Source organism: Brienomyrus brachyistius, chromosome 1 (assembly GCF_023856365.1).
Source record: "Brienomyrus brachyistius isolate T26 chromosome 1, BBRACH_0.4, whole genome shotgun sequence".
Lineage (NCBI taxonomy): Eukaryota > Metazoa > Chordata > Actinopteri > Osteoglossiformes > Mormyridae > Brienomyrus > Brienomyrus brachyistius.
In genome coordinates, this window is record NC_064533.1 from 99,942 (window position 1) to 124,315 (window position 24,374).

The following is a 24,374-nucleotide window of genomic DNA, read 5'->3' on the forward strand; positions in this document are numbered from 1 at the left end:
TTTGTATGTTGCAACACATAGTGTAGATAATGTGCAACAAGAACAGCCTCTGACCACTGATCCTGTAGATGAACATTTAGAGGAAAATGATATAGAGAATGAAAACTTTGATGAATTGTATCATCAACTGGAGCATAATTTAGCCTCACTTTTTCTCAAAATGCAGGTGATTTTGCATGTTTCAGATTTGGCTGCGCAGGAAATAATTCAACAAATAAATCAAATTTTACTTCTTTCAGAGCCCCTTGTCTACCACGCTGTTCAGCAAATTCTCCTTGAACATGGACTTAATGGCTGTGATTCATTAGTGAGAAAAATAGTGAATGCAGTAAAAGACAGTAACCCAATTTTGACGATGACCAGAGATGGTGAGCCTCTTTCCACAATAAGCAGAAGAGCATCATATTTTCAGAGTGAATTTCTGATTGTCATGCCAGTTGAATACAAGCTTGATTCACAGTCAGTCTCTTATGTGCCAGTTCTACAAATGTTGCAGAAAATGCTAAACCGGGCTGACATTTTAAATAGGGTTCTTTGCAATGATCGATCAGTTAATGAATTTAAGACTTACAGAGATGGCACTCACTATCAAGAAAATAACTTCTTCAACACTGAGACCTTCAGAATTGTCCTGGGTCTTTATGTTGATGAATTTGAGCTGGCCAATCCCCTTGGCACTTCTCGAAAAAAACACAAAATGTTTGCTCTCTATTGGGTTCTAGCCAACCTTCCCTCAAAAGATCGTTCATCACTTCATTCAATTCAACTAGCAATTTTATGCAGAGCTAGTGCAGTTAAACAGTATGGTTACACAGAAATCTTGCGCCCACTTGTTCGGGACCTTGAAACTCTTGAAAAGCATGGTGTATACATTGAACAGTTAGGAGACTGTGTGAAAGGAAGTGTGTTTTTTGTTTCGTCTGATAATCTTGGTGCACATTCTTTTGCAGGACTACAGGAGAGTTTCAATGTTGAGCACCCATGTCGGTTCTGCTTTGCAAAGAAAAGTGAAATCCAGGAGAAGGAGGTCTGTTCAGGAGCATTTGAACTGAGAACCAAGCAGGAGCATGACAGGCAAGTGGCTGAAGTGTTACACAATGAGAGTTTGGTAAAGAAGTATGGTGTGAAAGGTGGCTGTGTATTAAGTGAAAGATTAGAACATTTTCACACAGTTGGTGGTTTTCCACCTGACATAATGCACGACCTTATGGAGGGTGTCATCCCTATTGAAATGTCCTTGTGCATTAATGATTTGGTCTCAAGGAAATTAATCTCTCTTGAATCCCTGAATCAAGCTATCAAGCAGTTTCCTTACAAATTCTCAGACAAAGTTGATCAGCCTCAGATCATCCCAGGCACATTTGCCTCAAAAGGTACTATTGGGGGTAATGCCCATGAGAATTGGGCACTTGTTAAACTTCTTCCCCTCATGGTGGGCCTTGATATCCCTGAAAATGATAAAACATGGGAAATTGTTTTGCTTCTGAAAGATATTTTAGAAATGACATTGGCATTCAAGTTCACTGAGGATTCTCTTGATTTTTTTGATGCAAAGATCGCAGAACACAGACATTTACTTTTAACAGTCTTTCCTCATTTCACATTGCGCCCTAAACACCACTACATTGAGCATTATCCACAACTCATAAGAATGTATGGACCACTAAGAGATATGTGGACAATGCGATTTGAGGGAAAACACAAATTTTTCAAGCAGGTAATCCATGACACTAAAAACTTGTTCACAAAAATGTTCCACAAACTTTAGCAGTTCGCCATCAAAGGCTGCTGGCTTACTACATTGACTCCCCCTCCTTTCTCAAGCCATCCATAGAGACAGAGAAGATGAGTGGTACTTTGATTTCAACTTTCCCTGAGAACATTCAGGAATTCCTGAGAAAAACATATGCAGTTCAGAACACTGTCCTCACAGCATCATCTGTGAGCATTGATGGTATCAAGTATAATCCAGATATGGTTGTATCTGTTGGTACTTGTTCAGGTCTGCCTGATTTCAGACAGATTTTCAAAATTCTTGTCATCACCAGTGATGTTCTGTTTGTGTGTAAAGATCTGACATGTTGGTACATTGAGCACCTGCGTTCTTTTGAACTTTGCAGTGATGTGCTATCACTGTCAATCACCAAACTCTCAGATCTGAATGACCCATTTCCTTTGCCAGCCTATAAACTTCGGGGCAGGACCTATGCTACACTCAAACATTATATCATTTGTTGAATGAATGATAGTTCAGGTTTAAAGGGAGTTTACAAACCTGAAATTTACTCTCTTATTCAGGATTGGAAACTATTAAATACTACATTAGAGAGAAAAGTCATGGAAAACAGACATTGCTTCTCAAGCTTCAGGAGGACACACAAGCATCATATAATTTCATTCAGCTACAATTGTTAGAATAGTATATCAATGGGTTTCTTGAGAAACAAACTGAAACATAATTTTTTTTTTTAATTGTCACATCTTGCATGCTCCTAAAAGAACAGCAGTTAAATTCTATTGTGTAAAGGGTTGTTCCAGTGAAAGGGATTATATATTGAAGTTGATTTCTCAACAAACCCATTTATTTGCCTTAAATGCTCGGACTATATGGCACAAGTCACATGAAATTATTAAAGTTTTTGTGTACTTTTTAAAGTACATTTAAACAAGGATGAGTCAAACTTTTCAAATTATTTTTTCAAAGGATTGATTTAGAATGATGTAATTAGACGTTTTTGTTCTGTTGAAGCTATCATTTTAATTCACGAAAACTAACTCGATTCTTTAACCTTTGTAGAGAGAACAAATATGGAGACAAGGACTGTACTCCGAGTTATAGTTTGTGAAAACGACATCAGAAAAATCATACTTCCTGTGAAACCACAGACAGTTGACTCCCTGATGGAGCAACTTGAAGAAAAGTTGGGGCTTCAGTACACATTCACACTTCAGTATGAAGATCCAGACTTCAACAATTCTCTTGTGAATCTTACCGACATTGCTGACTTGCCAGATAAGCCCACACTGAAGATTGTCTCCCTTGTGACAACACCAACCCCTAGCACAGCTGACACTGAAGTCTTGTCTGTGGCTTCTGATGATCATCCACTTCATTGTCTACGGACTGCATGGCCAGAAACTTTTGAGATCCCTACTTGTTGACGTTGAATACAGATTACGTCAGGGAAATCTACTGTACATGCAAGATCAAACATATCTACAAGTGTCAGGAGAGCTTAAGCATGAGATTCTTGAAAAACTCCTTTGCTGCTTTGATAAAAAAACATCCTTGCCTTACCCAGCCTGGCTCATCTAAGGGGTGGAATGGGTGGTATGATAGCCTCAGATGGAAAATGGGAAACTACCGCTCAAAACTGCGTCGAGCTGGATGTTTGGAGGTATCCATAAATGGTGGGAAAAGAAGAGGACAGCAGCCTCAGAGAAACATCAAAAAACCCAAGAGGTTTGAAATCAATTTTCTACCAAACTTCCCCAGTGGTGAAGATGAAGCCAGCATGGAGTCCAAAAGGAAGGAGATGGTGGAAGACATGAAGAAACGTCGTGTTAATTCTGCACTGATAGCCCAGAACATGAATTCTACATTTGCCTTACTTAGAAAAGAACTGATAGAGAAGGAGCCTGCAGTGAAGAATACAGTGGAAAGGTGGCCAGCCCTTTTCACACAGAGTCAGGTGAGTAAATATTCTTGTCTGCATAGGTTTTATGATCATTAAAGAAATAACCCTAACCCTAACCCTAACCCAAAAATTAAAATTCATTCTCAGGTAGTTCCTAACCTGTATAAATGTCTTTGTTCTGCTGAACACAAAAGAAGATATTTGTAAGAATGTCAGTAACCAAACGGATCTCATCCCCCATTTACTTCCTACTATGGTAGTAAATGGAGGATGAGATCTGTTTTGTTACTGGCAAACATCATCCTTTATGTTCAGCAGAACTAAGACATTTATACAGGTTTGGAACTACCTGAGGGCAAGTAAATTATCTGTTTAACCACGTTTTAGATTGATATTTAATTCATACTTGCACATATCAGTGAAAAGTGATTGCTTAATGTCAGTTTGTCACAAATTTTTTTTTTTAGATTCTTACAGAGTTTAGTCGCATATCTGGCAAAAACTTGGAATCAGAATTCTTTCAAGAACTGGACAAGTTCACTCAACGTTTCATCGATATCTTCAGGACTAAAGGTGGAGACATTGGCGCCAAACTTAAGAAGATTCTGCACCAGATTGAAAATGATGTAAGCTCCTCAGACACATCACAATTTTTTTAATATTAAAACAACTGTTTCTTTTGCTGTTGTTCTTTGCTCTGTTTTGTGTTAGTGTCATGAGCTCTATTAAGTAGTAATTTTTATCACTTTGCAGAAATCCAACATCAACGCCAGACGAACCGCCGTTCTTCGTGGACTACCATTCCTTCTCGGGGAGGACCCCACAGATTTTTACAAGACCTGTTTTGTAAGTAGTTTTGTCTGTGATGTGATTCTTATTTAACATTCAAAATGCTCTTTAAACAGTTTTGAGATCTGAACAGTCAGGAAACTGAAACAAAGAAAGGGGTAGGCAAGGACCGAAAAAAAAGAAAGAACCTGGGACCGAATTTGTCTACCCCAGGGGTAGAGAAAAGAAAGTTAAGATAAATTAAGAATAAAGACAGTAAGAAGACACATTTTATATTACATAAAGAAAGGAAATGAAAAACAATAGTAAGAAGGACAATAGACAGGAGGTTGGAAATTTAGATAGGTAGGAAGAATAAAGGACAGACGCAAGAGATAGTAAGTAAAAAAGGTAAGTACAGTAAAATAAATATAAAATACAGAAAGGAGATTACATTGGAAGAAGGAAAAAATGGATATTTATATTTGACATTTATAGGTGATTTCAATCAATCAGTTCTCCATAATTATGTATTTTGATAATTTTTTGAATAGCAAATTATTGGTTTTATATATAATAATATAATTATTAATTAATTTATATAGCTGGCCTTCAGTTTGATTTATTGTCTTTTCATTCAGTGGTTTGAATGTCTGTATTCTTTCCTGCATCCACTGATGTGTCCTGATTGGAAAGGCCTGTATATTTAAACATATTATGGTGTTATTAATTTAGTTTCACATTTTAATGTGCATATCTGCTCTTAAAGATGTTTTGTGGCTTACTTTGACCTCATTATTGCTATTTGCCCTGTTTTTAGGACTGTGACGACAATGAAGACCTGTCTGACATTACAATTGGAATTCTGACGGTGATTCCTGAGCACTCTGCAACTGCAACACTACCCTACTCCCTGCATCTTGATGCCACAACAACAGCTATTATTTTGGAAGGTACCGTGGTTGTGGATAACGTGGAAAATCTTCCACAAGCAATGTGTCTGCTCTTTGGACTGATTTATGCTCTAAACTTAGAGTATCCTGCAGCTCTGAAGAGCACATTTGATTTCACACAGAGTGTGATTTTGTCTCTTGGCCATAAGTCACTCAAACCTAAAATCCAATCACTAAAAAAATCGCTTGATGCAGTAATATGTCATTGCCATGATGTGAATGTTCAGTACTACACTGAGTGTTTTCCAGTTGTTGAAAAGGAAAAAAAGTTTACTTAATTTTAAAGTTAGTTTTAAAAGAGTTTTATTAGAAGACAATTTTTAAGAGAACTATATTAGGAAAGCTTTACTAAATTTACAGACTGTTCAGTGTTTGCAAACTCTGCTTTTGACCACTTTGTAAAGATGTTAAAAAAAAGAGAGAAGAATTTTATTGTCCTTTATTTTAAGTGCAGTATGTGTTGTTTTTTTTTTTTGTCTAAATTGTTTTTGGCAACCCATGTTGACAGGCATGCCTTAAGTAATGTCTATAGAGCAAATAAACGTTCTAGTGTCGTGCTAAATCTGTCTTTGTATTCTTAGATCACCAGTACATTCTTAGATGTGTACTTAGAACTTTGAGTACACCTTGCTTGAGAAATTTAAGGCAATCAGTTTCCACAAATTCTTCTAGTAAAATGAACAAGCAGGTATGTTAAAATAACTGTTTTGTTTGAGTTCTGCTTATAAAGCTCAACTTAAAACTGTAAGTTAGCTTAACTTTTGAAATTTAGTTACCAGTACTGAAGTTTTATGGTAACATCTACAAATACGCAAGTTAACTCTACAAACATGAGGTAAGTAGTATCAAGTCAAAAAGTATGACCTAATTTGCTTGAGAATTTTGAGGCAATCAGTTTCCATGCCTTTTCTAAGTAAAGTCAACTTATTACTTTTTACAGTGTTCGCAGTGTGGTCCATTATGCCTTGACAACTGACCTGTGGACGAGCAGAGCTACACAGCCCTACATGAGCGTAACCATCCATTACATCAGCAAAGACTGGATCCTCTGTACTCGCTGTTTACGGACTGCGTACTTTCCAGATGACCACACGGGAGCCATGATAGCCCAAGGTGCGTTACTCGTGCAGTAATTTGTACAATGTACTTTTAGTTTACTGTTCTGTCATTTTTACTGTAGTAATTCCGAGTGAGACACCCAAATAAAGTATTTATCAATCTAGGTCTGAGAGATGAATGAGTGGGAACGGCTACAGTGCTTTGGTCATCGTCTACAGCTAGCCATTGGTAAGTGTAAAACAATCTAAAAATTGCCTAGTGTAATATTGCAATGGGAATACTATACTAACAGCAAAAATATTAGTGAATTGAGATTAGTTTGGTTATCCTGTGTTATGTTTGATGTACAAGACATTATTATTGAACAAGTTATACTTGCCTACATTTTATTCATTATTTATTATTTTACCTGTTATGGCAAAAACTGAATTCTGATACTAGCTGCCCACAAATCTATATTACCATACTTTAAATGTTAAATAAATCCATAAATTGGTTAAGGAATACATGATCAAGTTAAAATGTCAAAATATATTATTAAATTACATACTTTTCCATCTGATCCAAACAGAGAACGCTCTGAAAGCTCTCACACCAGCATCTACAAAGCAGGCTGTGGAACGTGCAGTTGGAGTCTGTAAAAAGGTGGTCAGTGCCTTCTCCAACTCATGGAAGAGAAAACGTGACTTGGCCAAGGCACAAGCAGTGCTGGGCTTGCCTCCCCATCAGCTCATCACTGAAACCCCTACAAGATGGGGCTCTCAGTAGCAGATGATAGAGAGGTTCGTTGAACAGGAGAAAGCTCTTTCACAGATCCTCCTTGCAGACAAGGTGAGACATGGACATTGGACATTACACACTGATTCTTTTCATTGTGGATTCTGATTTGTTTGTAGCCTAGATTGTAACCCATTTTCTTTGCTTGCTATCTGACTTAGACAAGACACCTGGTGCCAAGCTGGCAAGACATGGTGGTACTAGAGTCCTTAAACACAGCACTGGGTCCACTGTTCGAGTTTATTGATGCTTTGTCGGGGGAGAAGTATGTCAGCGTATCTTTTCTGAAGCTGGTACTGCACCTCTTTAACAACGAAATCCTCAGCCAGAAGGATGGGGATACAGAGCTCACAAAAGCAATAAAAGGCATTCTCAAGTACCTTAATGAAAAGTATGATGACCATACCACCAACAACCTTCTGGACATGGCGACACTTGTTGACCCACGTTTTAAGACAGCTTAAATGAAGGAAGAGAGGGTGAAGTTCATAAAAATGAGAGCTGCAGCAGAGCTGGTGGACATGGCGGCACCTGAAAGTGCACAAACAGAAGCAGCCTCCATTTCACCCCCAGCTGCTGAAGATAATCCAGAGCTTCTCTGTCCCCATCCCACAAAGAAGAGTTTTGGTAGCTACTTCAAAAAGGCAGGTCAAGGTACCACCCACTCCCAGCCAAGCAGAGCATCCATTGAACTGGAGCTCTCCATGTATCTTCAGGCACCTGGGCCTGACTCGGAGACCGACCCTCTGGAATGGTGGAGGCAGCATGAGTTGAGTTTCCCATCGGTGGCCAGGCTCGCCAAGAAGTACTTATGCGTTCTCGCTACTAGTTCTTCATCTGAAAGGGCCTTCAGTGCGAGTGGGAACATCATCACATGTAAGAGGTCATGTCTTAAGCCAAACACAGTTGACCAACTTGTCTTCCATGCACTCAACCTCTAAATAACCTATAAAAGTTCAGTTAAATGTCACTTCAAAATAAAAGTTGCAAAAAAAAGTATGCAATGATATTTTTGTCAAACTTTTCAGAGAATAACTGAAAACGTACTTTATTGTGGTATATCGTGATATATATTGTTATCATGATATAAAATAATCCATATCGCGATATATGATTTTTCCCTATCGCCCAGCACTACTAGGAAGACGTCAGTCTGGAAATTAGAGTCTGTGGAAAAAGTGTCTGTTCCTAGGTGACTAACTTGTCTAAAATGCCCCCGTTTAAGGATGACCTCCAAATTGAGAGCTATCCAGGGGCTACATTCCAACACATAGAGGGCATATTGGCAAAAACCGCTCCCACCTCTGAAGTGACACAGATTTTCCTTTGGCATTAATAATCGGGCACAGAATGCCAAGGACGCAGCCATAAAACAACTGCAGGCAGCCCTTAGGATAGCTAAGCAAACATTTCCTCTGGCAGAAATTTGGGTTCCAGAATTAAATTTTTCAAATCTGCTCCCACAAGTGGAACAAACACAACTGGGCATCCTAAACAACTACATAAAAAGCATCTTAAAACATACCAGCTCTCCCTGGGAGTCAATTCCAAACGAATGTAAACAAAATACATTGGACAAAAGGAAACAGCAGAAAACATGCTCAAACATTGGCTTAATCATTTAAATTAACTTCCCCTATAAGCCTGCCAATGCGGGAGGGGACTAAAAGTGTTATAATTGTAGCAAAGAAATTTCAAATCACTCCACAACTTATCTTGCTCCAGAAAGGCTTGATCTTTGTTCCAGCACCATCTACTGGTAGAAAAAGGCAATTACTACACACAAGATTGGATCTGCAAAAATATCACAGGAGATTAAAACTAGCAGCTTATTTCCATAATAGTGTCGACTCAACCCCTCCCCCTTTCACCCCAGAATCAGATTGGGTTCCCCCTCCAGACAAATTACCCATAGAAATACTTACCTTGGTGGAAAGGGACTTGGCGGATTTCCAATGACTATTTAAACCTTCGAGAAAAACCCAACCTCACTCCGGAAGAGCTGGAGGCCTTAAAACAATTAAAGGACAACAAGGACATTATAATTAAGCCAGCTGATAAGGGTAGTGCAATTGTAATTATGGATAGGGAACAATATCTATGGGAGGGATATAGACAATTACAGGATACCACTTATTATAAAAAACTACAAAACCCTATTTATTCTGAAACAATTCCTTTGGTTAAAAACATAATACAGTCCCTATATGATCGTAAGTTTATTAACTCTAAACAGAAGTCCTATCTAATAGGAAATGCACAACCAAGGGCCAGAATATTTTATATGCTCCCAAAGATCCACAAGGACCCAACGAAATGGAGTAAACCCCACGAAATTCCCCCAGGCAGGCCTATAGTCTCGGACTGTAGCAGCAAGACTTACCATACGGCCCAATTCTTAGATTATTACCTAAATCCCCTCTCAACCTGTCACCCTAGTTATATAAAAGACACCTACAATTTTGTCCAAATAATTAAAAATTTAAAAATCCCCCCGCAGGCCTATCTTTTCACCATGGATATTGACAGCCTATATACGAACATTGACATTTCGGAAGGCATACAAGCCATTACTAATATTTTTTTAAAATACCCAGATAAAAATAGACCGGATAGGGAACTTATTCAATTATTGGAAATAAATTTAACTAGAAATGATTTTGAATTTAATGGGGACTTTTTCCTACAAATTAAGGGTACAGCCATGGGAAAGAAGTTTGCCCCGGCCTATGCCAACATTTTCATGGCAGAATGGGAGGCCTCAGTTCTGTCTCGCTGCCACAAACTGCCTCTACATTATTTCCGGTATTTGGATGACATCTGGGGTGTGTGGACCTATTCTGATGAGGACTTTGAAGACTTTGTCAACATATTGAATAACCATAACCCATCTATTAAGGTGAAGTCCACTGTCAACCTGCAGTCCGTTGATTTCCTAGACACCACCACCTATAAGGGCCCAACTTTCGCTTTATCCCAGAAACTGGACATAAAGGTCTTCTTTAAGGACACGGACACGCATGCCCTCCTACATAAAAGGAGCTTTCACCCCAGACACACCTATGCTGGTTTGGTGAAATCCCAACTCCTGCGATTCCGGCGGATATGTACCCGGGAACAGGATTTCTTTGAGGCAACGCAGGTACTCTTCAAAGCCTTGAGACCTAGAGGGTACAACAGGTCCTTCTTAAGAAAGATGTTAACGTACCAATCACCCAAACCTCAACTAGTTGGACCCACCATTCCCTTCATTACCACATATTCCTCGGCCACCACCAGGTTAACAAGGATGGTCAGATCCAACCTCCTACAAACGCTGGAACAAACAGAAACGCTTAGAACACATACACTTATAGCAGCCTATAGAAAAAAAAAAAATTTACAGGATTGTTTAGTAAGAGCACAACTTAAACCCACACGGGACCCCATAACCAGAAACCAGTTTACAGGCTTCCACCAATTGGATTGTGTACAAAACAGATGGAGTATGGAAGTTTTCCCCACGGATAAATCGGGCACAGTACAGTCGAAAAATTGCACTTACCTGATTAGCTGTTGCTGGTGTGGAAGCCAATATGTCGGGGAGACAGGCAACACCATACTAACAAGAATGGCACAGCATAAATATAACATTTTAAATAAAAAAAGAACAGATACTTACCTGGTGCAGCATTTCCTTGACCATGGTTGGGATGCCTGCAGGGTCATGGTCCTTCAGTCTAACCCTAACTGGTCCACATCACAACGTAAAAGAGCTGAAAGACTCTGGATTATTAAGCTGAATACAGCATATCCACGGGGCCTCAATGAAAAATAACAACGGTTGACTGTAAGGCATAGATGGCCTGTGCATACAGGTTGGCATGGGGGATTCCCAAAACACCCTTACCTAAACTAACCATTACCTGTCCCTCATCCCTGACCCCTAACCCCTACCCCTTATACTCCCAACCAGAACCTATTAGGTTCCCAAACCCCATAACTCCTTCTACCAAGCCCTGGCCCTAACCTTAACCCCAACCCTAGACCCTAACACTTAACCCCAAACCCTAGCACCCACCCCTAACCCCTACCCTAAACCCTAACCCTAGACTCTAACACCTAACCCCAAAACATAACCCTAAAACCCAAACCTAAACCCTAACCCCAACCGCAAAACCTGAACACTTAACCCTTACCCTAACCCCAACCTTAGACCCTAACCCTAACACCTAACCCCAAAACATAACCCTAAAACCCAAACCTAAACCCTAACCCCAACCGCAAAACCTGAACACTTAACCCTTACCCTAATCCCAACCTTAGACCCTAACACCTAACCCTAATACCAACCCCAAACCCCTACCCTAACCCCAACCCTAGACCCTAACACCTACCCCAAACCCTAACACCCAACCCCAAATTTAACCCCAACCCTAACACCTAACCCTAATACCAACCCTAAACCCCTACCCTAACCCCAACCCTAGACCCTAACACCCAACCCCAAATTTAACCCTAACCCCAACCCTAGACCCTAACCCCAACCCCAAACCCTAACACCCAACCCTAACCCCAACCACAAAACCTGCCCTAACCCTAATCCCCAACCCTTACTCCTAACCCTAAACCCCATAAAAAACAAAACCCCTTTTTACCCCCACCCTTATCCCAATTTAATCCAGCCCGGGACCCTTAACGCCTAACCCTAACCCCTAACCCTAAACCCTAACCCTTACGATAACCCTAAACCTAAACCGTAACCCCTAACCCCTAAACCTAAACCCTAACCCCAAACCCTAAACCCTATCCCTATCCCTAAACCCTAACCTAACCACTACCCCTAACCCCTACCCCTAAACCCTAACCTTACCATATCCCTAACCCTATCCCTAAACCCTAACAACCCTAACCCCTAACACCAAACCCTAGACCCTAACACCCAACCACAAAACCTGCCCTAACCCTAATCCCCAACCCTTACCCCTAACCCTAAACCCCATAAAAAACAAAACCCCTTTTTACCCCCACCCTTACCCCAATTTAATCCAGCCCGGGACCCCTAACGCCTAACCCAACCCTAACCCTAAACCTAACCCTGACCCCCAACCCTAAACCTAACCTTAACCCCCTAACCCCTAAACCATAACTCTAAACCCTAACCCCAAGACCCCTTCCCTGCCCTAACCCCAAGACCCCTTCCCTGCCCTAACCCTAAGGACTCCCATTCTACTAACCCTAAGATTCCTCTATACCCCTCACCCCTACCCCCTACCTATCCTTAACCCCATTTTTCAAACAAACCCGCCAACCTCAAATGCCAATACTGACCACTACGGGGCAGGATCATTAAAATCAGTCACACAAGAAAAATAAAATAAAAAATAAAATTACTTACCTTTATTCCATGGGCTGCCTTTCACTTACTTACCGGAGAGGACCAGAAAACAGTCACTTAGGTAGCCGTCACCGCCATCATTGTCATCGCCGTCGTCACCGCCGTCGCCACCGTCCCCGTCCATTGCTTTTAAATGCAGACCCTATCAAAAGGTCATCCTTTTTAGAAAATGCAGAGACCCGGGAGGACTATGGACATAGTGTTGCCAGTGCACTGAAAACACATCATGGTGTACGTTTCAAAACTCTTACAATAACCTTAACCTAAGCCTAACCCTAACCCCTAACCCTCACCCCAACCCTAAACCGAACCCTAAAACCCCACCCTAACCCTAACACCTAAACCCCAAGCCTAACACCTAAAAACCATTACCCCAACCATAAACCTCAACCCCAACACCTAAACCCAACCCTAAACCCTCACCCCAACCCCAAACCCTCACCCCAACCCTAAACCTAATCCAGCCAGAGCCACCCGGAGTCACCTTACCTCATCTGTTCTTGTTACTCCACCATTCAGGGCATCCGCACCTAGAAACAACAATAAAAAATGGAGAATCAGATCATCATGGGTTCGCGACCCTAAGAATGGGAAAGAGTGATTGAACCCAGGGAGACTTATTCGAACATCAACACCTGTAAAACAGAAAAGGAAAACAGTTAATAAGGATTTGGAACCCAACGGCCATTAACCGATATATTATGGGTTCACATCCCGGACCTCAGTGAAGGGGTTTCGACCTGAGAAGGATCATAAGGATCTCAATGCTTACAAAAAAATATAGGATGGACATTGTAAAGGGGTCAAACTCCTGGGTATAATTCAAATATGTACAAAATATTGGATAAGGACAATGTTAACACAAATAAAGCTTTGTATAAGGAATAATTGTAAATAGTTTATATATTTTTTAAATAAATACGTTTCTGGGAAGAAGTTATATATAAAAAGATAATTTTTAATTCTAGAAAACTGTTTATTAGAATGTATTTAAATTTTGTTACTGTTTTGCCTGAACAAAAAAATCATAAAAACTTAAAAATAAAAATTATAATAAAAACGTTTCTTGACTGTTAATGTGTATTATTGCTTGTTAATAAATAATTATTATTCAGTTTATTTAAATTAAAAAACAACCTAAATAGACTTGCATTTTTCAAACATTTCAATTGAAAAAGGAAAAAAGGGGGCGGGGATTCAAAGCTCATATAAAAGCAGCAGCTCAGAGGGAGCACTCGCTCTCTAACTGAGACACCTCTGAGCAGCTCAGAGGGAGCACTCGCTCTCTAACTGAGACACCTCTGAGCAGCTCAGAGGGAGCACTCGCTCTCTAACTGAGACACCTCTGAGCAGCTCAGAGGGAGCACTCGCTCTCTAACTGAGACACCTCTGAGCAGCTCAGAGGGAGCACTCGCTCTCTAACAGAGACACCTCTGAGCAGCTCAGAGGGAGCACTCGCTCTCTAACAGAGACACCTCTGAGCAGCTCAGAGGGAGCACTCGCTCTCTAACAGAGACACCTCTGAGCAGCTCAGAGGGAGCACTCGCTCTCTAACAGAGACACCTCTGAGCAGCTCAGAGGGAGCACTCGCTCTCTAACAGAGACACCTCTGAGCAGCTCAGAGGGAGCACTCGCTCTCTAACAGAGACACCTCTGAGCAGCTCAGAGGGAGCACTCGCTCTCTAACAGAGACACCTCTGAGCAGCTCAGAGGGAGCACTCGCTCTCTAACAGAGACACCTCTGAGCAGCTTAGTGAAGTTTACTGCTTTTGATAGCTTGCTCATTTTAGCATTTATTTAGATTATACAGCCCATTTTTCTTTTATTCCCCCTTCTTTATTTCAATTCCTTACTTTATATTTAGGATATTGATTAGAATATTTTATTTTAGTTTCTTAGGGCAGGTCAATGCCTGATGAAGGTTCTGTTATAAAACCGAAACGTTGCGCAACTGACTTGCCTGAAATAATTCATACTTATTAGATATATAGTTGATATATAGTTGATAATGGTTTATTTTGGGTATGACTCACACTCGGGCTACTATGGTCCGTTCTCCCAGCCTGATAGGCTGTTTAATTCTCATCCTAGACCCGAGAGGCGTAGGCCTCGGGCATATAGTGTGGGACGTAGGGAGGTTGTTTCTGAGAGGTATAGACCCCGGAACAACTCTCAAAACTACTATAAACCTAAACCAATAGGCAATTTTTGGAACAACAGGGGGCGCTCTACAGGGCACCCCCAGAATAAATCTGATTCTGGTTTTAGACCAATGACACATGGACCCCAACAATCCAGTATGGGGCCTAAAAGGGTTAATTCTGGGAGATACAGACCCCAGACAAACACCCAAACTCAACCACAACCTAGACCACTAGGTAATTTCTGGAACCGGGGACGGCGACGTTCCAGGCCAGCCCAACAGGGAGGAGAGCAGCAATTAACAGCTCCTCCTTCCCGGGTTGCACGCTCTGCTCCTGGGAACAATGCCTTGAAGGGACGGGACCCCGAAAGGCCGCAAGGCAGACCTTATAAAGGACCTAAGGGCAATGGGCTACAACCTAACAAACAGGATAACAATTATAAAAAGTTCAGTATTCTGGTGAAAAAAATATATGAATTACTGAGATCACACCATCACTTGGAAAAGATCTCTACTGTTACAGATGCTGAACCACCTACCTTCTCCCGTCTCACACAATTCCTCACTGGGGTGTTAAAGCCTGCCAAGATGATGTCACAGACCAGGACTCTCTTGGAGGGCAATGCCAGAAACTGGTCATACACTGCCAGACTGATCTTGCAGGACCATTATGAGCTGTGTATTGAACGGGAAAGGGAGGAATTAGTGGGATTGATTATTGCTGATTGGGAAGCGGCCTCCAAGATAGCAAAGTGGTACCAGAATAAATACAAAAAAAGACACATGGAGGGTCCCATAGAGAAGGTCAGGGCCTTTTTAGCGACTCTGGAGGTTGCACCTGGTAGGGGGAGGGAGCCAATACCTGGGACTCCACAGGATTGTGGATTATCTGATGGGGCGGGATTCCCGCCTCTTACTCTCATGAGAGTATTCCCCCTTTATCAGAGCCAACCATACCACAACAGCCGGACCCCTTACCTTTGCCACTGCCCCCTGAGACTAGAAAGGAGTGGCCCTTAGAAAAGGTCATGGCTCTTCTGATGACTATGGGGGACATACCTGACGGGGAGGGCGAACCGGTGGCTGGGACCCCACGGGAATGTGGGTCATCTGGTGGCGCTGTGTCCCCGTCCCTCCTTCAGGAAGGCGCTTCCCCCTCATCACACTGGGCCACGCCGCAGCGGCCCATCCCATCACCTATACCACGACCCCGTAGGAAGGCTAGCAATACGGTTGAGGGGTTGAAACCCATAGTACAGAGCCCGGCTGTTGTCCATTTACAGGATTTTCCGGACCTTTCGGAGATAGTATCTGGTGATGACACCATATCATATCTGGTGAATATAATTATTAAACCTGCGGATAAGGGAGGGGCGGTTGTTATAATGGATAGGGTAACATATATTAATGAGGCCTACCGCCAATTAAATCAGACACAATATTATAAGAGACTGAAGGAACCTCTTGGGCAAAATACTATTCTAGAGGTTAAAAGAATTCTCCAGAAATTACAGGATGAAGGTTTTTTAAATAGAAAGCAAATTACTTACCTGTCACCACCCGATGAGCCACGTTCCCGATTGTTTTACCTCCTGCCGAAGATCCATAAAGATCCAAAATCATGGAGTCTCCCTTTTTTAATGCCTCCAGGCCACCCTATTGTATCTGACTGTGGCAGCGACACCTATGCCACAGCAGAATACATTGAATACTTTTTGAACCCAATCAGCACCAAACACCCCAGCTATATCAAGGACACATATGATTTCCTTGAGAAAATCAGGAATCTCCAGCTACCTACCGACTGCCTGCTATTCACCATCGATATAGACAGCTTATATACCAATACTGACACACCAGCAGGCCTAGCAGCGGTTAAGGAATGGTTTGCTAGACACCCAGACCCAAAGAGGCCAGATAAACACCTGATAGATCTATTGGAGATTAATCTTACCAAAAATGATTTTGAATTTGATTCCCAATATTTCTTACAAATTAAGGGAACTGCGATGGGGAAGAGGTTTGCCCCATCGTATACAAACATATTTATGGCCAAATGGGAGGAGGGGGCCCTAGCGGCCTGGCCTATTCAACCACTCCATTATTATAGATTTTTGGATGACATCTGGGGTATCTGGTCGGGTACAGAAATGGAGTTCAGGGAATTTGCTGATCATCTTCATCACTTTCATGCATCCATTCACATAAAGTACACCCTACACAACTCTGAAGTGAACTTTTTAGATACAGTCACTTATAAGGGGAGTGACTTTATCAACACCCAAAAACTGCAAACCTGGGTGTACTTTAAAGATACAGATACGCACGCTCTCCTACATAAGTCCAGCTATCACCCAAGACACACCTTCAAGGAATCTTAAAATCTCAGCTCCTCAGGTTCCGTCGGATCTGCTCCCAACCGGGGGACTTCTGGAAGGCAACTAAAACCCTGTTTGGGGCACTCAGGAACCGGGGATATCCCCGGTCCTTCCTGAGGGGTTGTCTAAAGGGATTCCTCACGGGGGGAGGAGGGTCCGAGCGGACTCCTGCAGGAGATAATGGGGTCATTCCCCTTGTATCCACCTTCTCTGGTGTTAGTGTGACCTTAAATAGAAGGGTGAAGGACAATTATAATAAGTTTATTTCACAGGGCACAGTACTGAACACACGCAGGGTAATCTCAGCTTATAGACGAAATAAAAATTTAAAAGACCTTCTAGTCCAAAGTAAACTGCCCCCCCTGGTGGATGGAAAGGCAAAAACCACACCAATACCAGAATTTCTCCCCAAAAGATACATTTGTAACCCAAAGTCCCGGGCAATTTTTACAATTTGGCCACCTTTACCCCAGGACACTGCTAATTGTATATACTTAATCTATTGCACTAGGTGCAATATACAATATGTTGGGGAGACGAAAAATACCTTGAGAGTCAGAATGACCCAACACAGGTATAACATAAAAAATGGAAAGGAAACTCACACTCTAGTTGTTCAGCACTTCTTGAAGCACGGTTTGGAGGCACTAAGGGTGATGGGACTTCAGCATAAGGGGACCTGGACAGATGGGACCCGGAAAAGGATCGAGAGGGACTGGATCCTCAAATTGGAGTCTACACAGCCATGGGGACTGAATGAGAAATAGGACAGAGAGGGGATTGTTTTGGTGACCCGAAGTAGGCCCGTGCCAAACGTTGGCCACAGGCATGCCTGTGACCACGGTTTTTCTTTTCCCTCCCCCCCACCAAACCCCCCCCCCCACTCCAACCTACACCCTAACCCTAAAATCCTACACCTAAACCCTGATCCCAACCCTAAAGCTTAACCCTAACCCCAACACCTAAACTCAACCGTAACACCTAAACCCCAAGCCTAACACCTAAAAACCCTTACCCCAACCCTAAACCCTCACCCCAACCCTAAACCCTCACCCCAACCCTAACCCCTAACCGTAAACCCTAACCCCCTAACCCCTAACCAACCCTAAACCTAACCCTAAACCCTAACCCTAAAAAAATGGGGGAACTGCATGTGATTCTTTTTTGGCACCCCAAGCTGATTTGGTAGGATTTACTAATGGCTTATTTACAGAATAGATTCACTGTTTTGGCAGACCTCGAACAGGCCCAGATTAGGGATCCCAACCCTCCTCAGGTTACTACACCTTCCTTTTTTGATAAAAATATAACCAAGGTTTATTTTAAATTAATACAAATGATTCACCATCTAACAACAGTAGAACAAACATTGCGGACAGATACTTTCCCAGCAGGGATGTTAAAACAAGTAATCAAACTAACCCAATTTATAAAACCAGCTATGCCCGTTACTACCACATTAGCTAGGTTAACAGCCAACACATACTCTTGGATGGACACCAATATGCACATTCTACAGGAGCATTATACACAGGGGAGGGAAGGATTGCTAGAAAAAGTGGATAGATGGGGGGATAGGGAGTGGGAAATAGCTAGCAAGTGGGCACAAAATAGATACAAACAGAAATTAAGGCCCAATACCATAAACATAACTAAACAGACCATAAAGACCCATCTGGCAGAGAAAGTAGAGTCCCTAAATAGCATCAGAGAAAATAATGCAGGCCCTACAAAAATAACTACTACCCCCCCCAGATATAGACCCCTTACAACAGTTAGACTGTGGAGAAAAACAGCATAAAACCCCACAGCCCCCCCCAACCTAAACGCCCCAAACAAATCACAGTACAAGCCCAAGTACACCACACAACACAGTTTTAATTCCAGCCCAATATAAACTGCTAATAACAATGTAATTCAAATGAATCACCTTCATGGCATCTCCTTCTTAGGTCCCTGTACCCCGGAGGCCAAAGCTTCACTGGGAAAAACTGACACGGAGGGGAATAAAATGATGATAGGGCAACAGAAGAGAAACCATCCCGCAGTTGAATCCCTAACTGAACATTCCCAAATAAAACTAGAAACAAGGACAAAAAACAAAACATTACAATTCCAGAATCAAAAGTCTCCTACCTCCTCTGTTACATCAGAGGAGGATTTTCGGGACCTAGTGAGGATAAAAACTCAGAGCCTCAGAGACATCCTAACACGGGTCGTAAAAATACAGAGTGGTCTTTGAAGGTCCTTAAACCAATCATTTTTATAGGAGACTCCAATCTCAGTAGAATCCCTCAAATAGACAATGCCCAGATACAAGTAGATAGCTATCCGGGCGCAAGCTTTTATCATATTACTGCAATCTTACAAAAATTGTCCCCCCAGCCACAGACACAAAATGTAGTCCTCTCAGTGGGGCTCAATAATAGAGAACAACACCCCAATAAAGCCGCCATAAAACAGTTACAGGCTTTATGGAAAACAGCTAAAATCATTTTCCCTAATGCCTCGATTTACACTCCCATTATCCAGTACTCGGATCTTTTACCCAGAGTACAACAAAACAATCTGACAATAATCAATAATTATATAGACTCACATGGGGCACCACTAGTAGAGTTAAATAAACTGCGGTTTAAAGTGGACCCAAAGGATCAAATCCATTGGACTAGGGAAACAGCTTCTCAAATCTTTCAATATTGGTGTCAACAGTTAAACTACTAGGGCTGGAGACGTGTAACCCAGATACACACCAATATAATAACATCTTTAATCTATCTAAAACATTCAAACTTACCATAGATGAAGGGGATCTCCTGCAAAAGGGACTCACCTTTGTTCCCTCACCAACGGAGATTGATGATAAGGAACTCCGGAGGGACGTCTGCCACTACAATAGGAAATTAAAAATAATGGATTATTTTAAATACACACAGAAAGAACAAGTAACACCATTTACAACCAACTCTACGTGGGAACCTAATATTAATCAAAATTCACCAGATATAAAACGTTTAATTCAGTTCAACAATAAAATGGTGAGAACAATGCCAAATCAACCCAAACCAAAATCAAACATTTCTATAGAACAGAGAAGGGCCATTAAAACATTGCGCAATAATAAAGACATCATTATCAAACCGGCAGACAAGGGGTCAGGGATTGTAATAATGGATAGACAACAATACAAAATGGAAGCACTCAGACAGTTACAGGACACTAATTATTATATTTCTTTAACTCACTCATTACAGGAGGAGACATCTAAAATGGTTAATGAAATTCTGAATAATTTGTATTTGGAAAAGTTCATCACGGCAAAACAAAAGCATTACCTAATGGGCCCGGATATCCCCCGTCCTAGACGGTTTTACCTGTTGCCTAAAATCCATATGGACCAGGCCCTGTGGACAATCCCGGGTGAGGTCCCCAAGGGGAGACCCATAGTCTCAGACTGCAGCAGTAACACATACTATATATCGATCACTTCCTTAACCCCATTTCACAACGACACAATAGCTATCTAAAGGACACATACGATTTTATCAATAAAATACAGGGCCTTCAATTTCAGACTGATGCATTTTTATTTACAATTGATAGCAACAGCTTATATACCAATATATCCACCAATTTAGGGTTGGAAGCAGTTAAGACAGCCTTCCTTAAATACCCAGATTCAAACAGGCCAGACAAATACATTCTACAATTATTAGAACTCAATTTAACCAGGAACGACTTCGATTTTGATAATCAAACCTACCTTCAAATAACAGGAACAGCAATGGGGAAAAAGTTTTCCCCAGCATATGCCAACATTTATATGGCTTCCTGGGAAGATACATTGCTTCAAAAATGTGAACATCTCCCCAGCTTATATTTCAGATATCTGGACGACATTTTTGGTTTATGGCAACATGGAAAACCACTGTTTGAAACTTTCATAAATATAATGAACAAACACCATCCCAACATTACAGTTAAATATAAAACCAATCCCCAAAGCTTAGACTTTCTAGATACTACCGTTTTCTTCAGTCCGTCTGTAAAGGGCAATAGGTTTCTTAAAACTAAGGTCTATTTCAAAGACACGGACACACACAGCCTACTTTACAAGACCAGTTACCATCCAAAACATACCTTTGCAGGAATAATCAAATCTCAGCTTATTAGATTTCACCGCTTGTGCACAGATAAACAGGATTTTGAAGTAGCCACCACCATCTTATTCACAGCTCTTAGACACAGAAAGTACACAAAACGGTTTCTGAGGGGCATCAAAACAGACACACTAAGGACAATAGGTAACAAAAAATCCCCCATAAATTCACAAATCATTCCATTAATCACCAGATACTCCTACAAGGCTACCGCACTAAATAGCAACCTCAAAAAAGGTTTTTCGAAGATTCAACAGACTGTCCCGCAACTACGGGACTACAAAATCATATCAGCTTACAGGAAAAATAAAAAACCTTAAAAACTTACTAGTCCGTGCTAGATTTAGTTCACTCACAACAACTAACGATGCGGGTCTGGCATCCTATTTTAAACCAATCAAGATCATATCGGCAGGATCAGGGACAATACCTGTACAGGATAACATCTCGTTAGGTACTCAAAATGTCATCTACATTATCCAATGTCGCCATTGCCATAGGAAATATATTGGGGAAACACAATACAGTCTGGCTACACGTTTAAAACAATACTTGTATACAATCTCCCACAATACAAGACCGACAGCTTTAGTGCAGCATTTTCAACAGCAGGGACTGCAAAACATCAAGTGCTCCGGTTTAGAGGCTAATATCAACTGGTCACGGGCACAGAGGAGGAGGAGAGAATATGGGTGGATCTCCAGACTTAAGACATGGGTCCCGGCAGGACTCAATCAAAAGTAAGGAAGGCAGGATAAGGGGAGGGGAAATAGAAGGGAAAAATTTGTCAGTTAATTAGTTACCCATGGGTCGTTTTGGGGCACCTAAAATAGCACTTTACTTCAGGTTGGAGAAATAAATTAACAATGAAATTACTACTAACCAGAAGAATGTATTTTTTTGTCTTTTTCTCTTAGAAGTGCAAATAACAGAATTGTATATAGACTAACTTGGACACGTTGGCTTCATTAGAAGCATTCCTAGGGGCTCTACAACGGCCAGGGGTACAACATTGAAAGAATCCTTATGGGGGTATCTAGAATTCATACACATTTAGGAGAATTATTTTTAGAGGTCTAGCAGTACATATTACGCCTTGTTGTGCTTCCAAGGCACGTCAGGAACAGGATACGGAAATAAAGGCAATTTTAAAACCAGTTGGTGGCCATTGACTTTCAGTTTCTCCAAAAACCCTGGAGCTGCGGTTCCATTGCAAAATTTTTTTTTTTAATTTTCCTTTTTTTTCTTTTTTTTTAAATTTTTCTGTTCCTAATACTTAACCCTAACCCTAACCTTAACCCTTCACCCCGGACATCAAAAGGGAATCCCTAACCCCCAAATCTTGACTCTGGACTGTAATCCCTAACCCTAGACTCTCTACTGTAGTCCCTAACCCCCAACCCCTGACTCTCCACTGTAGTCCCTAACCCCCAACCCCTGACTCTCTACGGTAGTCCCTAACCCCCAACCCCTGACTCTCTACGGTAGTCCCTAACCCCTAACCCCTGACTCTCCACTGTAGTCCCTAACCCCCAACCCCTGACTCTCTACGGTAGTCCCTAACCCCCAACCCCTGACTCTCTACGGTAGTCCCTAACCCCCAACCCCTGACTCTCTACGGTAGTCCCTAACCCCTAACCCCTGACTCTCCACTGTAGTCCCTAACCCCCAACCCCTGACTCTCTACGGTAGTCCCTAACCCCCAACTCCTGACTCTCTACTGTAGTCCCTAACCCCAACCCCTGACTCTCTACTGTAGTCCCTAACCCCCAACCCCTGACTCTCCACGGTAGTCCCTAACCCTAACCCTGACTCTAGACTACAGCCCCTAACCCTTAACCCTAGACTCCCAAGGGAAGACTCTAACCCTAAACCTCAACCCTAATTCTAACCCTAACCTTTAAACTCCAACTTGAATTCCCACTCCCCACTGTAACACATATTCCTACTCTAACTGAGAACCTCTTAGGACTTACCCTTAGCAGCTATTCCAATTTCCATTTCTAACTCCAACCCTAAAGTTGGGGCTTCAACTTTAACTTTGACCCCAAATGAATGGTTTTCAATCTTCCCCCTTCTCCCTTTTTCTCGTTAATACTGTATCTGCTAGGCAATTTTATGAATTCATTCAGATATTTATTTATTTATATTTATTTATTTATTTATTTATTCATTTGTCCAATTTATTTATGCATCTATTTATTTTAGTATTTATAATCTATTTATGGAGATTAGTTCCTTTTTTTAGCTAGTCACGAAAAACCCCCCTCTCTCTTTGTTTTTAAGTGAAGCATAATAAATCATTTGACTTGCCTTCCTTGCCTTTGTAAAATATCATAGGAGATGATCACCCTAACTTGAGGAATGCACCCTCAGGGATCTAAAAAGGGTGAAATAAATAAAACAACTGAAACACTCCATTTAGGGGATATAATAAGTTTTAATTTCTCGGGCCTCCGCTGCTCTTGCTATCTCTGCGATCTTCCGCGGCTTCTGTGACACACAACGATAGTAGAATATCATTTTACCTCAATATAACAATATAAGCATTACAATAATTAAAAAACGGGGGACTAGAATTATGAGCCCAGACATGGGATACCATACTTACCGGGGGTCCTCTCTGCTTCTCCCGTTCCCGCCGTCGCCGTCATCACCGCCGTTGCCGCCGCTTCCGTCGTCTTCGCCGTTTCCGTCATTCACACTGGCCTTTGTGTTCCCTGCCCTACATAACAGGGACAGAAGACCATTTTAGCTGAAATAAAACAAATATGGTGACATCAAAAAACTGTGAATCAGAATATAGAACCTATTAAATTGGGCACCATACTTATCAGGAATCTTCTCTTCCTTGATCGTTTCCGCTGCTGCCGCCGTCTCTGCCTGGGAGGGGTACATCTCCATCAGGGGAACCTGAAAATAAAGGAGGGAAGAGGAGGAAAAAGTTTAAATGTTGCCAGTGCACTGCAAGTATCAAGGATATACAATGGAACCTTTTCATAAACCCTAACCTAACCCGTAACCCTAAACCCTAACCCCTAACCCTAAGACCCCCTCCTTTCCCTAACCCCAAGACCCCCTGCCCTTCCCTAACCCTAAGACCCCCCTGCCCTTTCCTAAC

General features: G+C 41.6%; 1 protein-coding gene and 1 pseudogene across 1 annotated transcript; one reads left to right on the forward strand and one right to left on the reverse strand.

Annotated features, from left to right (window-relative positions):
* Window positions 1-24,374, reverse strand: part of LOC125746622 (F-box only protein 11-like) — a 61,920-nt pseudogene that overhangs the window by 25,132 nt on the left and 12,414 nt on the right.
* Window positions 356-5,771, forward strand: LOC125744066 (uncharacterized). The gene is made up of 6 exons (XM_049015983.1): window positions 356-368; window positions 951-1,074; window positions 3,497-3,692; window positions 4,106-4,264; window positions 4,392-4,484; window positions 5,227-5,771. Exons 1-6 carry the CDS (start codon window positions 356-358, stop codon window positions 5,635-5,637), a joined length of 996 nt encoding a protein of 331 aa, XP_048871940.1. The 3' UTR covers window positions 5,638-5,771.

Bases quoted from the DNA above. Each gene is read 5' to 3' on its own strand.
- LOC125744066 (XM_049015983.1), top strand. The intron at 4,265-4,391 runs GTAAGCTCCTCA...ATCACTTTGCAG, and splicing joins TGCACCAGATTGAAAATGAT to AAATCCAACATCAACGCCAG. The intron at 4,485-5,226 runs GTAAGTAGTTTT...CCCTGTTTTTAG, and splicing joins ATTTTTACAAGACCTGTTTT to GACTGTGACGACAATGAAGA.